Here is a 13325-nt window from a genome sequence, read left to right on the forward strand (position 1 = left end):
AGTACCTTACCCATGAAGCCACCTCCTTCAATTGTATCATAACTGTTCTCAACCACGGAGCCATTATTGGCAGTTGATATATCACCTAGGAAAAAAGTTCATTGAAATCATTTAATGGGCTCAATATCAAGAATGATTATTCACAATTTTTCCAATATTGGAACTATTAACAAAACATAAGAACTAGTTTTGTAAGAGAATCTCATCAAATTGTACTCTCATTTTCTACTGAAATAATAACAGACAAATTTTAATATCATTATAGATAAAATAGCTGTGCTGACAAGGTGCCAAATATATTAAGTAAGAAACTGATATAATTATACTAGATTCTTTCAAATATTCAAATGTTTGGAATCATATAAGCTAAAATGCCTAAATACCTAAGTAGTTTGCTTCTTAGTCTAGTTTTTTGGGCATCATTTAGACAATACCTCAGTGGAAGGAAATGCAAGTTCTCTTAAGGCAAGAATCCTGTTTGCTCAGAATACATATTGGCAATGCAATTCTAAATCTAGGCTCTTATTTAAGATGCAACCATCTGAGAGATCATAATCTGTCAGAGCTAGAGGGCACGGAAGCCACTGAGTACAATGCCCTCATTTTACAGATAAGGAAATAGGTACAGAGAATTTAAATGACTATAAATTTTATAGGACACTTATGAAGAATCATACACTATACGATTATGACCAAAGAGTTTGTTCGCCTGAGCTAAACTTGTTAGGTTCAGTTTTTAAATTTTTTTTAAAGGGCAATACAAAATCCAAACAAAATTTCACAAGGGTTTAAGAAGCATTACATTAGTCATAAACAAGGTTATCTGGGTTTTTTGTTTAGTTTGTTGTTGTTTAGTATTTTATTTCCCTCCCCATTACATGTAATAACAATTTTTAACATTCATTTTTAAAACTTTGAGTTCAAATTCTCTCCCTTCTTCCCTCCCTGCCCCCCCAATGAGAAAGCAAGCGATTTGATATAGGTTATACATGTATATCCATGCAAAACATATTTCCTATTAGTCATGTTATAAAAGAAAACAGTAAAAAACAACAACAAAAAACAAACCTCAAGAAATATAAAGTTTAAAAAAAGCATGCTTAAATCTCTCTTCAGACACCATCCATTCTTTCTCTAGGGGTGGACAGCATTTTTCATCATAAGTCCTACAGAGTTGCCTTGGATCATTGTATTGCTGAGAACAGCTAAATCATTCACAGCTGATGATGATCTTATAATATTGTTGTTACATTGTACACAGTACATTTCACTTTGCATCAGTTTATCTAAGTCTTTCCAGGTTTTTCTGAGAGCTCACCATTTCTTATAATAGTATTCTATCGTAATCACATACCACAATTTGTTCAACCATTCCCCAACTGATGGGCATCTTCTCAATAAGTATATCTGTTTTTGAAAAGCAAAGCTACTTCAAAAACTTCTGTGCTACCTACCTGAAAGAACTCAAATTCCTAAGGTGCTAAATTCAGCAGAACATTAATATCTACCAACTACCTCTATACCTGGAAATATAATTATACTGCTTCAAATGTGATCTTTCCAATTAGTAAAATCCCCCTTGACTTTAGTCATGGCAGATATAATAAAAAATCAATTTTAACAATAGTAAGTTGGTAAATTTCTTCCGATTTGAATGAAGTTTCTAATTTAAAGTTCTGGGATTACTAAATTTTTTTCTACTAGACAGAACCTGCTTTTAAAAATTTTATTTAAATTTAAAAAATTTTTTAGAACCTGCTTCTAGAACAGGGGCTGTTTACCTGGGGTCCATAGATGCCAAAGGGGCCTGTGTATAGATTTCATGAAATCCTTGAACTTGGATGGGAAAAAAATTGAATTTTTATTTTCCCAACCATAAAATGAAAATTGGAATTTCTGTATTATGAATTTAGGCAACAAACCATTATTCTGAGGTGTCCATACATTTAATTTAAATGCTAAAGGGATCCATAGGTTTAACTGCTAGAGGAGTCCACAACACAAAAAAGGTTAAGAACTCTGGTTCTAGAGCAATTCTGACAATTATTACTTCTGCTGGTTTTAAATTATAACATATACTCGCAACAATCTTTTAAATCTACTTGCTTGTTTTACTTCCCCAAATCATAATGCTTTAAAATGACATTATTTAGATTCAGAATTTTACCTGCCACAACTGCTGTCTCAGGGAAGCTGGAAAATATCTTATGTAATCTACAAACAACAAGTATTTACTAAGCACCAATGCAATGCTGCTAGGTACCCAATTACATTTTAAAATGCTATATATTAGTAATAGAAAGTATGTAAATTACTAGTAGTAATTACATAACAATATAACTGCAGGTGGATTTTAATGAATTTTTTTCTCTTTCCTAATTTTTTTTCCTTTTTTTCCCTTTTGAAAATAAAAGTGAAATAAAAAATAAACTGCATCAATAAAAAAAAACCCAACAACAAACCAATAACAATAACACCCTAGAAGTTTTCCTCCTGGAGTTACTGCAACATGGAAGTGGCCCTGGAAACATAAGCTTAGGAAGTAAAATGTACATGGCCATGGTACAGATGAATTTTGCTTATAATCAAGCAAAAATCAAGTATAATCACTTATTTGTTTAAAGGGTTTATTTTTTTTCTCTTTTTAAACGGGAGGTGAGAGGGAAGGTAATAAGTAATAAGAGTGTAGCAATGATAATGCAAAAAAAAAAAAGGTAAAAAGAGAAGAACCAACAAACATTTTTAAAAGTGCAGAGAACAAAAGGAAATTCAGCAGGAGAAACAGAGAGGCAGGGTAGTTTTGAAAGCAATGCACCGAATTTATTATATATATCTTTTTAAATAGCAAGCAGTACTGGAAAAACATTCAGTTTGATATAAAGTTCTTTTTACACATTCCATTCTGCATATGAAAATGCTCATGGTTTTGGTGTCTGTTAGGTTTAGAATTTTAAAAACTAAATTTATTATTTTTTAATCATAAAAATATTTTATTATTTCCAGTTACATGTAAAGATAGTTTTCAACATTTGTTTTCATAGGATTTTTAGTTCCAAATTTTTCTCCTACCCTCCCTCCCCTCCCCCCCCCAAGATGGGAAGCAATCTGAAATAGGTTATATAATGTACAATCACATTAAACATATTTCTGCATTATAGAATTTTTTAAAAGTTAGGGCCTCACCCTTGAGATAGCCACTCCAAAATAATTCTAGACAAATGGCATAATGGTAGAAAACACACTAATGAATTAACTGAACTAAAGAAATAAAGGTTCCTCCCAAATAAGAGTACATGGTGGGCCAAAAGTCATGATGTTTTAATAACTTTTTGAAACTTAATTTTTTTAATCTTTTGCCATTCATGATATTTGATTTTTCACATGTAATAGAAACTCATTTCCTATATATACTGCATATGATGCTTATGTTATTGTAAATTAAAAACAAAAAAATATGAGTTATTAAATATTGAAATACTTTTGTGACTTTTGGCCTACTCTGTATATATGAAAACACTTTGTAACTAAAGAAGTCTATAAGAATATAAGTTTCTATTATTATTCCATAAAAAGTCAAAATTTGAGCTTTGTAAACTTGTTAAGTATAAGACTAAAATATCAGAAAGTTACTTTAAGATTTGATTTTTTAATAAAGTTATTTCTGTTATGACTTGCTTACCTTCTTGGTTCACAGCTGAGTTAAGCTGTGGTGGGGGTGGAACACTGTTTGATGTTTTTCTCTGGGGATCCAATGATCTTACTGGAGGTGGGCCTCCAGATGGAGGTGGTCCAAGAGGAGCTCGAGTTGGTTGATAAATTGTAGGTAAAGGCTGATTTGTTGGTGGAGGTACAGAGCCTATAGAAATAATTGGTTTTTCACATCACTTGTAAAAGAAATACAAATCAATAGGAATCTTTCCTTTATGAAATCTGAAATTGTCCCTTCTCTCTAAATTTCAAGTAGTAACTAATTACAACAATATAAATTTCTACATTCAAGACCAACTTGATAATTTAATCTTGAAAATTCTATTTTATTATACTCTTAAGCATTTGGAGTACACCCCACCTTGCAATTCAAAATGAACTCTAGGTAGTCAGTACAGTCAACTTCTTTATTTATTTATTTTTCTTTGCAGGGCAATGAGGGTTAAGTGACTTGCCCAAGGACCCATAGCTATTAAGTGTCAAGTGTCTGAGGTCACATTTGAACTTAGGTCCTCCTGAATCTAGGGCCGGTGCTTTATCCACTGCACCACCTAGCTGCCCTCATTTTTTTGTTTATTTGTTTATTTCTTTTTCCAGTCAACTTCTTTGTATCTATGTATTTTTAACCTATTTTCAGTTAAAATTCATTAATACCCCTCTGAACTTATCAAGACTCTATTCTTGGTAAAAGTCAACATTGAATTGATTTTGCTAATGGTGGAAAAAAAGTTTGCCAAACTATTTCAGTTCAGTTTATATTCAACATGGCTCTATGTAAAACTTCTAAGATGGGACATTGTTATTCATAAAGCTTCCAATGTTTTTCCTATAAATTAAAACACCTATGAATTTGCACATTTTCATTTGTCATTTTCCCAAAGTCATTAAAGGATGCTAACTTATGATACAGAATATATTTTTAAAGGCTTTATTCTATACTATAGATCTCAAATAATTTGAAACTTACACATGGACTTTCTACAACTTGAGGAAGACTAAATGCAGATAGAATACATAGGAATTTTCTCTCACTGTGTCACTGGAGACAAGATAAAGAGATATAAGTTAGATGGATTTAAAGCTGCCAGAATAAATAGACCCAGAGTAGTGGTTCATGGATCAATATGTACCTAGATAAAGGTTTTCATTACTGCATCCTCATGGTTCTGTCCTTGTCCAGATTCTATTCAATGTTTTTACAAATGACTTGCTTCAAGGCATACTTATAAAATATGAGGATGACACAAAGCAGAGTATGATAGATAACAGTTTGGAAAAGAGTATTGGGATCCAAAAAGATGTCAATAGGTTAGAATAATGAGCTCAACCCAAATACATGAAAGTAAATAAAATCTTATGCTTGGGTTAAAAAAAAAAATTGTGTAAGTACAGAATTGGAGAGCTGTGACTAGCATGTAGTCATAAGAAAATGACCTGGAAAGCTATAAGAAAGAAGTGGGGGGGGGGGGGGAGAAAGAAGAAGTAATACTAACAGTGACTACTCTTCTCCCCCCACTCCCACCCCCCCTCCTTCCCCCAACAGCCCCTGCCACAGCTACCTCTGCCTGGAAAAAAAATGTAAAGAGATTCAATAAAATATTTTTAAAATGCAAAAAAAGAAAGAAGAAAGAAGTTCAGAAAGACATAAACAGGCAAGGTGGTTTGGGAACTAGTGTCAAATTTATTAAATGCTTTTAAAAAATGAAATATGTAGGAGATGCATTTCATATAAAATCTTTTTATCTTCTTTGTATATGGACATAGTTTTGTAAAATTCATTAAAAAGATATTTTAATAAATAGGAAAAGAAAAAGATCTAGGACTTTTAGTAGATTGTAAACTGAATAATCAACAACAGGGCATGAGAGCCCTAGGAGTCACACTGTATTGTGCCTGGTCTGACCACACTGAGAGGGGTCTGATCAGTTTTGAGCAACATGATTTAGGAAGGACTGATAAGCTGCAGTACATCTAAAGAAGAGTTACCAAGACAGTGAGATAACTTGAAACCATATTGGGGAGGAGCAGTCTAAGAAGCTGTCGATGTTTAGCCTGAAGAAGAATTATAGGAATGGAGAACATAACTGTCTTTAAACATTTGAATGGGGGAGGGGGGAAGGGCAGCTAGGTGGGGCAGTGGAGAAAGCCCTGGATTTAGGAGGAAGGACCTGAGTTCAAATACTGCCTCAGACACTTGACACTTACTAGCTGTGTGACCCCTAGGCAAGTCACTTAACCCTCATTGCCCCACCAAAAAACAAACAAACAGGGGGCAGCTAGGTGGTGAAGTGGATAGAGCACCGGCCCTGGAGTCAGGAGGACCTGAGTTTAAATCCAGACTCAGACACTTACTAGCTGTGTGACCCTGGGCAAGTCACTTAACACCAATTGCCCCGAAAAAACAAACAAAACATTTTATTGGTTGTCTTAGGGTTCGGGGTGAAACAGGGATGTCCATTATTACCTCTATTATTTAACACTGAACTAGAAAATGTTAGCTTTAGCAATAAGAGAACAGGGAATTAAAGGAATTAGAACAGGCAAGGAGGAAACAAAACTTTCCCTCTTTGCTGATGATATGATGATATATTTAGAGAATCCACTAAAAACTACTTGAAACAATGAACAACTTTAGCAAAGTCGTAGGATATAAAATAAATCCACATAAATCATCAGCATTTTTGTCAATGACCAACGAAGCTCAGCATCAAGAGATAGACAGATGTAACGATTGGAATGATGCCACCTGCTGGATACTTACTGTAGAAGAGTTCTGCCCATGAAGCGAAGGTCTTTGAGGGCAAGACCAGGAGTCTTTTCTTTGGCATCAGGAAGTGACGCAGACTAGTGGGAGGAGGAAGGAAGAGACTGGCGCTCAGTCTCGGTCTTTTTCCTGAGGACGCTGGCGGAGAAGGGAGCTAGAAATGTGCTCTCCCTTTAATAGATAGGAATCTAGGCCTTTCTCTCTCTTTACCAAGTTCTTATTCTCCTTAATAAATGCTTAAAAGTCTAACTCTTGCTACAGCTTATAATTTATTGGCGACCACTCATTAGATATTTTAGACAGTTTAGCTAGAATTTTAGCCCTTAACAGATGGCGACCTCCTCCCACTAGTCTGCGTCACTTCCTGACTCCTGGTCTTGCCCTCAAAGACCTTCGCTTCATGGGCAGAACTCTTCTACAGTAAGTATCCAGCAGGTGGCGTCATTCCAATCGTTACACAGAGAAATTCTATTTAAAGTAACTGTATACAATATGAAATATTTGGGAGTCTACCTGCCAAGACAAACCCAAGAACTCTACGGACACAATTATAAAACACTTTTCACACAAATAAAATCAGATCTAAATAACTAGAAAAATATCAATTGCTCATGGATAGGCCAAGCTAATATAATAAAAATGACAATTCTACCTAAATTAATTTACTTATTCAGTGCCATATCAATCGGACAACCTAAAAATTATTTTATACAACTAGAAAAAGTAACAAAATTCACCTGGAAGAACAAAACGTCAAGAATATCAAGGGAGTTAATGAAAAAAAAAATCACAGGATGGTGGGCTAGCTGTACTAAATCTGAAGCTATATTGTAAATTGGCAGTCATCAAAATTATTTGTACTGGCTAAGAAAGAGAGTGGTGGATCAATGGAATAGATTAGGCACGGGAGACACAATAATAAATGACTATAGTAATCTACTGTTTGATAAACCCAAAGACTCCATCTTCTGGGATAAGAACTCATTATTTGACAAAAACTGCTAGGAAAACTGGAAGATGTATGGCAGAAACTAGGAAAAGACCAACATCTTACACTGTATACCAAAATAAGGTCAAAATGGGTATATGATTTAGACATAAAGGGTGATACCATTGATAAATTAGGAAAGTAAGGAATAGTTTACCTTTCAGATATATGGAGAAGAATTTATGACCAAACAGGAGATAGAGAATATTGTGAAATGCAAAATGGATCATTTTGATTACATTAAATTAAAAAAGTTTTGTACAAACAGAAGCAATGTAGCCAAAATTGAAAGGGAAGCAGAGGGGGCAGCTAGGTGGCGCAGTGGATAGAGCACTGGCCCTTGGAGTCAGGAGGACTTGAGTTCAAATGCAGCCTCAGACACTTGACACTTACTAGCTGTGTGACCCCAGGCAAGTCACTTAACCCCAATTGCCTCACCAAAAAAAAAAAAAAAGGGAAGCAGAAAGCTGAGAAACAATATTTATAGCCAGTGTTTCTGACAAAGGCCCTATTTCTAAAATATATAGGGAACCAAATCAAATTGATAAGAATGCAAGTCATTCCCCAATTGAGAAATGGTCAAAGGATATAAACAGGCAGTTTTCTGATGAAGAAATCAAAGCTATCTTTTGCCATATAAAAAAATGCTCTAAATTACTATTGATTATAGAAATGCAAATTCAAACAACTCTGAGATACCACCTCACACCCATCAGATTGGCTAATATGACAAAAAAGGAAAATAATAAATGCTGGAGAAACTGTGGTGTTAAGGGCTAAAATTCTAGCTGGTCTGTATAAAATATCTAATGAGTGGTTGCCAATAAATTATAAGCTTTAGCAAGAGTTAGGCTTTTAAGCATTTATTAAGGAGAATAAGAATTTGGTAAAGAGAGAGAGAAGGCCTACATTCATCTATCTATTAAAGGGAGAGCGCATTTCTAGCTCTGCTCTCCGCCAGAGTCAACAGGAAAGAGCGAAAGTCAGAGCGCCAGGCTCCCCCTTCTTCCTCCCATAAGCAAAGGTAACTTCCTGACGCCAAAGAAAAGAGGCACAGTCTTGCCCTCAAAGACCTTCACCTCATGGTCGGAGCTCTTCTACAGTAAGTCTCCAGCAGGTGGCATCATTCCAATAGTTACAGTGGAAAAATCAGAACACTAATGCATTGTTGGTGGAGTTGTGAACTGATCCAACCATTCTGGAGAACAATTTGGAATTATGCCCAAAGGGACTATGTCTGTATCCCAAAGAGATCATAAAAAACCAGAAAGACCCACATGTACAAAAATATTTATAGCACCTTTCTTTGTGGTGGCAAAGAACTGGAAATTGAGGGAATGCCCATTGGGGAATGGCTGAACAAGTTGCGGTATATCAATGTAATGGAATACTATTGTGCTATGAGAAATGATGAGCAGGAAGATTTCAGAAAAACCTGGAAAGATTTAAGTGGACTGATGCTGAAGGAAGTGAGCAGAACACTGTTCACAGTAACAGCAACACTGTGTGATGATCAGTTGTGATAGACTTAGCTCTTCTCAGTAATACAATAATTCAAGACAATTCCAAAGAACTCAGGATGGAAAATGCTCTCCACATCCAGAAAAAAGAACTGTGGAATCTGAGGGCAGCTAGGTAGCACAGGGGATAGAGCACTGGCCTTGGATTCAGGAGGACCTGAGTTCAAATACAGCCTCAGACACTTGACACTTACTAGCTGTGTGACCCTGGGCAAGTCAATTAACCCTCATTGCCCTGCAATAAAAAAAAAAAAAAAGGAACTGTGGAATCTGAATGTAGACTGAACCATAAAGTTTCTCCTTTTTAAAAAAAAATTTTTTATTTTTTTTGATGTTTTTCCCTTTTGTTCTGATTCTTCTTTCACAAGATTCCTAATGCAGAAATATGTTTAATGTGATTGTGCATATATAACCTATATCAGATTGCTTTCTGTCTTGTGGAGGGGGGAGGGAAGGAGAAAAATCTGGAACTCAAAAAATCTTATAAAAAGAAATGTTGAAAATATATGTAACTGGAAAATAATAAAATACTTTTACGATTAAAAAAATTAACTAAATAAATAGTGTGTGTGTGGGGAGAAGTGTTCTATTTAATTTCTTTGGTTTCAGAACATATAACCAAACCTGCATACAATTAGAGCTGTTCAAAAGTTAAAAGGGTGGGGCAGCTGGGTGGCGCAGGGGATAGAGCACTGGCCCTGAAGTCAGGAGTACCTGAGTTCAAATCCGGCCTCAGACACTTAACACTTACTAGTTGTGTGACCCTGGGCAAGTCACTTAACCCCAATTGCCTCACTAAAAAAAAAAAAAAAAGTTAAAAGGGCTACCTCAGAAGGTAGAAGAGGTCTTCAAGTGGACATTAAACATCAAACATGTTAGAAAAAGATTCTAAATCAGGTATAGGTTACCTCTGCAGTTCCTTTCGACTTTGAGATTTTACGGTTTTATAAAATTGGTACTAATATTTCACTAATTTGTAATCTCTGTTCTAACTGCATTCTTCTTTCATTAGAAAACTAAGTAGGAACTAGTAGAGTAAAAAGAGCACTTAAATGGAACTTAAGAACCAAGGTTTTAGTCTCAGGTCAGATAATCTGTGGCAGCATTGTGACCTTGGGAAAATCACTTTCCTTCTCTGAGCTTCATTTTCCTCCCTTGTAAAATGAGGGTAGAAAATGAGATTTTTATGATGCTCTTGCTATTATGATCATTTACTCTGGCACAAAGAATTTTCTTTAAAAAAACAAAACAAAACAAAACAAGAAAAGTACTATGCTCTCCCCTCTCCCCATTTATAAGTGAATTATATCCCTCTCCCACAAGTCACTAGGAGATGTATGGAGGAAGAGCAAGGGGAAGGCAATTATAAAGCACATTATTCAGCAACCTTTATGGCTCAAGTAGATTTGATTTTTTTTTCCTATCACTCACAATCAATGATTTACCTAGTATGTGTTCTTTGTGGATCATACATCTTTTCTAATTCACTACTAGTCCGTATAAATTCAAGAATTCTACATAAAAAATAGTATAAGACTAATTTATTAGAATAAGGGTGACCAAAGTCCTCATATTTAAACACTTTTAGTATGCCTGTTTAATTGTAGTTAACACTCAGAAACTACAGAAGAGATGAATATAAAACATTATTTCACCATTGAATTTGTAGCTACTTAGAGGGTTAGTCAGTCTTATTGATAAAAGCTAAGACAAAGCTTACTTCCATTTAGTTCTCCCCACTGGGCAATGAGGGTTAAGTGACTTGCCCAGGGTCACACAGCTAATAAGTATCAAGTGTCTGAGGCCGGATTTGAACTCAGGTCCTCCGGAATTCAGGGTCGGTGCTTTATCCACTGTACCACCTAGCTGCCTCCCCATTTAGTTCTCTTACCTGTGACAGCACCCACACATTATCTTTGGCAATACAAATAAAAAGAACAAAGGGGCAAGGTACATGACCAAATCAGCAAAGACTGTGAACAAGAATTTCAGATACATCTGGTCACAAAAATGTAACAAACTTACATTTAACATGGAGTATATATACTAATTTAATATCTAGCATAGTAGAAACTACACTCATTTTTATTCAGAAGGCCTAGGTTCAAATTCTGATACTGCTGTTCTCTACATCTGTCACTTTGGGCAAATCTTTTAACCTTTGGGTTTCTTAGTTTCATCTGGAAAATGTGAAGGCTAAATTTCTAAGATCTATTCCAACTTTAAATTCTTCCATATCAATGGCAGAATTCTATTACAGTCTCAGTGTAATCTGGGAATTATTTTTTTTTAACTCCACGTTGAAAAACCACAATATAGAACATTTCATAATCTAAATTTTATTCACTAAAGTAAGATGATTTGTGGTGTGCAAGTGACTTTGGATATACAAAAGCAATGGCAGGTAATATCAATTAGGAAAGGCTTCAAGTTATGGGCATGATGATGGAATTTACATCTGTCATGGACTAGCCTAGTTAAGTTATGATTATTCCTTTTCAGTCTCATTTGCTGGATCTATATCCAGGTCATATAGGTTTTCCCAAAGCTCTGTCCTGGGGTTTTTCTTCTTCTATACAACTACTACTTTACTAAGTGATCTCATCAGCTCTAATGAATTTATCAATTACATCTATGCAGATAATTCTCAGATCCGTATGACAAGCCCATACTTTTCCTCATCTACAAATGCCTCCCTGTCACTAGATGTCTCAGATATTTTAAACTTAACAAGTCCAAAATTCATTATCTTTTTCCCCAAACCCTCCTCTATTTCTGACTTCCCTATCCCTGTCATGAATACTTCTATCCTGTCACCCAGTATCACAATCCAGGTGTTATCCCCAACTCCTCACTTTCTCTTACCTGTATAGCCAATCGGGCTCCAAAACCTGTTGTTTTTATCTTAAATACATCTCCAATATACGTCTTTCCTTGAACACCGCCCAACACCTGATGCAGAGCCTCATCGCCTCATAACTATACTCCTCCAATTGCCTTTTCATTAGTCTCCCTGCCTCAAATCACTCCTCATTCTGATCAATCCTCTGACTCAGTTGCCACATTACATTGATGTTCCTTAATCATAGGTCTGAACATGCCAATCCCCTCCCCCTCAATTCAATAAATTCCAGTTGCTCCTTCTTACTTATTTGAACTACAAGACAGTTTTTTAAAAAAGAAACTGTAAAAGTCAGTTTTTCATCCCAGAACAAATTTACTTGTCTTTTTAAAGACCTAATACATATCCTAATAAAAGGCTGATTCCATTTCTGAAAATGCATATAACAAAAGAATACAGAAATATTCTTAAAATCATTGTCAATGAAAGCTTGCCAAAAAGGCAATTAATATTTCAGAAATTCTACTTGTTCATGAATAGCTTGCTTAACATCTCTGCTTAGTGGGGCTTCTATTAGTATATCATTTTCATCTGAACCAGTGAGTTAAGATACCTACATTTGCATACTTTTAAAAAAACCTACACTAAACTCCTCCTCAGATGCCTTATTACTGTGATATAAATGTAACCTATTGGGTCCTATAACACAGTGCACTGTGATAATCTTCATTTGAAGAACACAACATAATGTTTTTGTGCCACAACAAATGAAAATCATTCTCACATAGTAGTATTAGTTTTAATCTACCTCTGTGGAAGAAGTATCCATGACAGTAAAGCCAAGTCTTTGTGATGCATTTAAGTAATAATATAAAATTTAAAATGCCATGAGGCTACACATTCAAAAGCTACACGTCTAAAGACTGCTCATTGCAGTTTCTGAGAAATGGCCATAATGTAGATTTGGCAGTTTGAAACAAACAGCAAGAAACCATTACTTTGATACTTGAAAGATTTGATGGGATAGGGGTTCTTAACCTGGGGTCTGTGAACTTTGTTTTTCTAAGAAAAAATGTTTTTACTAACTGTATTTCTATATAATTGGTTTCCTTTGTATTCTTTTGCATTTTATTTTATGCATTTAAAAATACTCTGAGAAGGGATTATAGGCTTTGGATTCCAAAGGGAACCATGACCCACAAAAAGATTATGAACCTTTGGTCTAGTCCAATGTCCCTCCATGAACAAAAAGCACAACCCTTCTTTGATTTAATAGTCTTTAAGACCATTGCAAAAAAAATTTGCATCATTCTGTTATCAAATTGGTTATGAGCCTCTCCAAAATTAATATGGTTGATCCTCAGATAAAAGATGTACAATCTGTCACTATGCCCAGACTAACAACTAAAAATTCTGTCAGACCTCTTCTGCCTGGTTAAACCTTCAAGAAACCAGGGTCTACTGACCACCACAGCAAGGCATCAGAGGACGGATTATTAAAGA

At 35.1% G+C, this 13325-nt stretch overlaps 1 protein-coding gene across 1 annotated transcript in view; it reads right to left on the reverse strand.

Annotated features, from left to right (window-relative positions):
• Positions 1 to 13325, reverse strand: part of SEC24A (SEC24 homolog A, COPII coat complex component) — a 65153-nt gene that overhangs the window by 41517 nt on the left and 10311 nt on the right. Inside the window, exons 3-4 of the mRNA XM_043983986.1 lie at positions 3680 to 3856; positions 11 to 85 (exon numbers count right to left, since the gene is read on the reverse strand). Of these exons, the coding sequence (XP_043839921.1) occupies positions 11 to 85; positions 3680 to 3856 (252 nt within the window). The remainder of the gene's footprint in view (positions 1 to 10; positions 86 to 3679; positions 3857 to 13325) is intronic.

This window comes from Dromiciops gliroides, chromosome 2, assembly GCF_019393635.1.
Source record: "Dromiciops gliroides isolate mDroGli1 chromosome 2, mDroGli1.pri, whole genome shotgun sequence".
Taxonomy (NCBI): Eukaryota; Metazoa; Chordata; class Mammalia; order Microbiotheria; family Microbiotheriidae; genus Dromiciops; species Dromiciops gliroides.